At 62.4% G+C, this 2141-nt stretch overlaps 1 protein-coding gene across 1 annotated transcript; it reads left to right on the top strand.

Moving 5' to 3' along the window:
* The first annotated feature begins 683 nt into the window (after positions 1 to 683).
* LOC109743436 (uncharacterized) lies at positions 684 to 1560 on the top strand. Its single transcript, XM_020302525.2, has one exon. It carries the CDS (start codon positions 728 to 730, stop codon positions 1349 to 1351), a length of 624 nt encoding a protein of 207 aa, XP_020158114.1. The 5' UTR covers positions 684 to 727; the 3' UTR covers positions 1352 to 1560.
* Positions 1561 to 2141: the final 581 nt, after the last annotated feature.

The raw sequence follows: 2141 nt of genomic DNA, 5'->3' as shown, positions 1-2141 counted from the left end.
TCACCATTTCCGCGCCGGCCCCTTTCCCTTGCGGTCTTGGCTGTGCTCCTCCATGTATGGGCCGGCTGCGGGCAGGGCGTCGTCGCCGTCATCCGTCGTCGTGTCGCTGTCCTCGTCGGAGTCGGAGGTGAGGAAGCCCGCCATGTATTGGGGGGCGCCTGAGCCATCTTCGCCGACTCCTCCAACGCCCTGATATATAGACGCTCCCGTACCTTTTCTGATATTTTTGTTAAGAAACTCAAACTTGATATGGCCCGTTAACTAAAGCAACCACGTGGTTGGAGAGGATGGAGCTCACGCAGATAGCGACCGGCGTCGCCCTGTGTAGTACGTAGTCCGGGCGGGAAGAGGTTTCGTGGCCAAGGATCACTCTACTCTAGCCAACCCATCCGTCGTCGGCGCATCCCACCGTCACCGATGGAGCCCCCCGCCAACTCGCGGCTCACGACGTTCGACCGCAGCCGCACATGGCCGTGGCTGTTGGTCCAAGTCATGGGCGGGTACGTGTGGGAGTGGCCCTCCGTCCCCTCCACGCCCTCGCCAGACCGCCCAACGTCGCTCTCGCCGCCGGCCGCTTGCATCCACGGAAACTGCCACGGAGTACAAAGCCGACCCCACGGGCCTCCTCGGTCGTCTTTAAATACGCGCTCGCACGTGGGGAAGCACAACACGCTGCTGCTCCCGCCCCGCTCGCTCGCCTCTCCGCCGGCCGGCCTCCTGGACGCGGATGTGTACTACCCCGAGGGCGCGCTGCGAGCTGTGCGGCGCGGGAGCGGACGTGCGCTGCGAGGCGGACGCGGCGTTCCTCTGCGCGCCGTGCGACGCCGAGGTGCACGGCGCCAACTTCCTCGCGTTCCGCCACCGCCGCACGCGCGTCTCCTCACCTCCCGGCCCCCAGGGCGCGTTGTCCCGGACGTCCACGGCCGAGTCCGCGACGCCGCCGTCGGAAAAGGGCCAGAAGCCGCGGGCGCGGGGCGACGCGGTGCTCGAGGGCTGGGCCAGGCGGATGGGCCTCGAGGCGGGGGTGGCGCGCCGGCATGCCACGGCGGCCGGCCGCTCGCTCCGGGCCCAGGTCGCCGCGGGGCCGCCACGCGTGCCGCTGCGCGTCGCCATGGCGGCCGTGCTGTGGTGGGAGGTGGCAGCTCACGGCGGCGTCCACGAGCCCGGCGAAGCGCTCCGGCGCCTGGTGGCCTGCGCGCACGTGCCGGCGAGGCTCCTCATGGCGGTGGAGTCGTGCATGGTGCGCGGCCGCGCCAAGAAGAGGACGGCCGCGGAGGGCTGGGGGGAGTGCAGCTCACCACCCCACACAAGAGACAAGACAAGACACCATCTTCTCCAAGACATGACATGACTCGTTCGCTTAGCATATTTTTTCTGTAAATAAGTGAAGTAAAGATTGGTCAAATCTTGTGGTTTTCCGCTTCTTCTTCTTCTTCTTATTCTTCTTCTTCTTCTTCTTCTTCTTCTTCTTCTTCTTCTTGTCACTGATGGAGTATTGATGTTCGTTAGATGTAACTTGTAACCCAACTAGAAGAGCAAAGTGACCGGCTTGGTGCAAAATTCTTCTTCCAAAAGATAGCATTCGCCAGCCTATAACTCTACGACGATAAAAAGTGCTATATCTACGTGACAATTCTAGCAACAGTCTTCTAGCTAAGCCCACGCCTGTCGTTGGCCTTTTCGGAAAAAGAAACATCCTAAGGTCGACCCGACGGAGAAGGTACTTTTTTTTTCCCTCGGTCAACCGAGAGACGGAGACCGGTGCGTCGGTGTGGGCGCCAGGCAGTTCGAGTGGGACGAGGTTTCGTGGCCAAGGACGCCTCCATGGTCGGCGCATCTTCCCCCTCCCCTCCAAACTCGCGGCTCACGACGGTCGACCGCAGCCGCCAGCTTGTGCAAGCGCGGCGCGCGCCGTGGAGTTTCGAGTGGCCGCGGTTGCGTTGGAGAGTCATGGTCGGGTGCGTGCGTGGAGCAGCGGAAAAGATCTCGATCGCATCTTGCGTTCCAACAATACCTACTGAATGAACTCGCGCTCACTAATAAATCCACGTCGGCTAGAAGCTCCAGCTGGCGCGAAGCGGTAAGGCGATCGAGTTGTAGTCTGTTGGATTGAAGATGGGCGGCTGCATTTGAGTCTCGCA

This window comes from Aegilops tauschii, chromosome 5 (genome assembly GCF_002575655.3).
Source record: "Aegilops tauschii subsp. strangulata cultivar AL8/78 chromosome 5, Aet v6.0, whole genome shotgun sequence".
Lineage (NCBI taxonomy): Eukaryota > Viridiplantae > Streptophyta > Magnoliopsida > Poales > Poaceae > Aegilops > Aegilops tauschii.
Note: the sequence above shows the minus strand (reverse complement) of the source record. Positions and strands in the feature narration are given on the sequence as shown.

Excerpts from the sequence above, each read along its gene's own strand:
- LOC109743436 (XM_020302525.2), top strand. The coding sequence starts at position 728 with ATGTGTACTACCCCGAGGGCGCGCTGCGAGCTGTGCGGCGCGGGAGCG.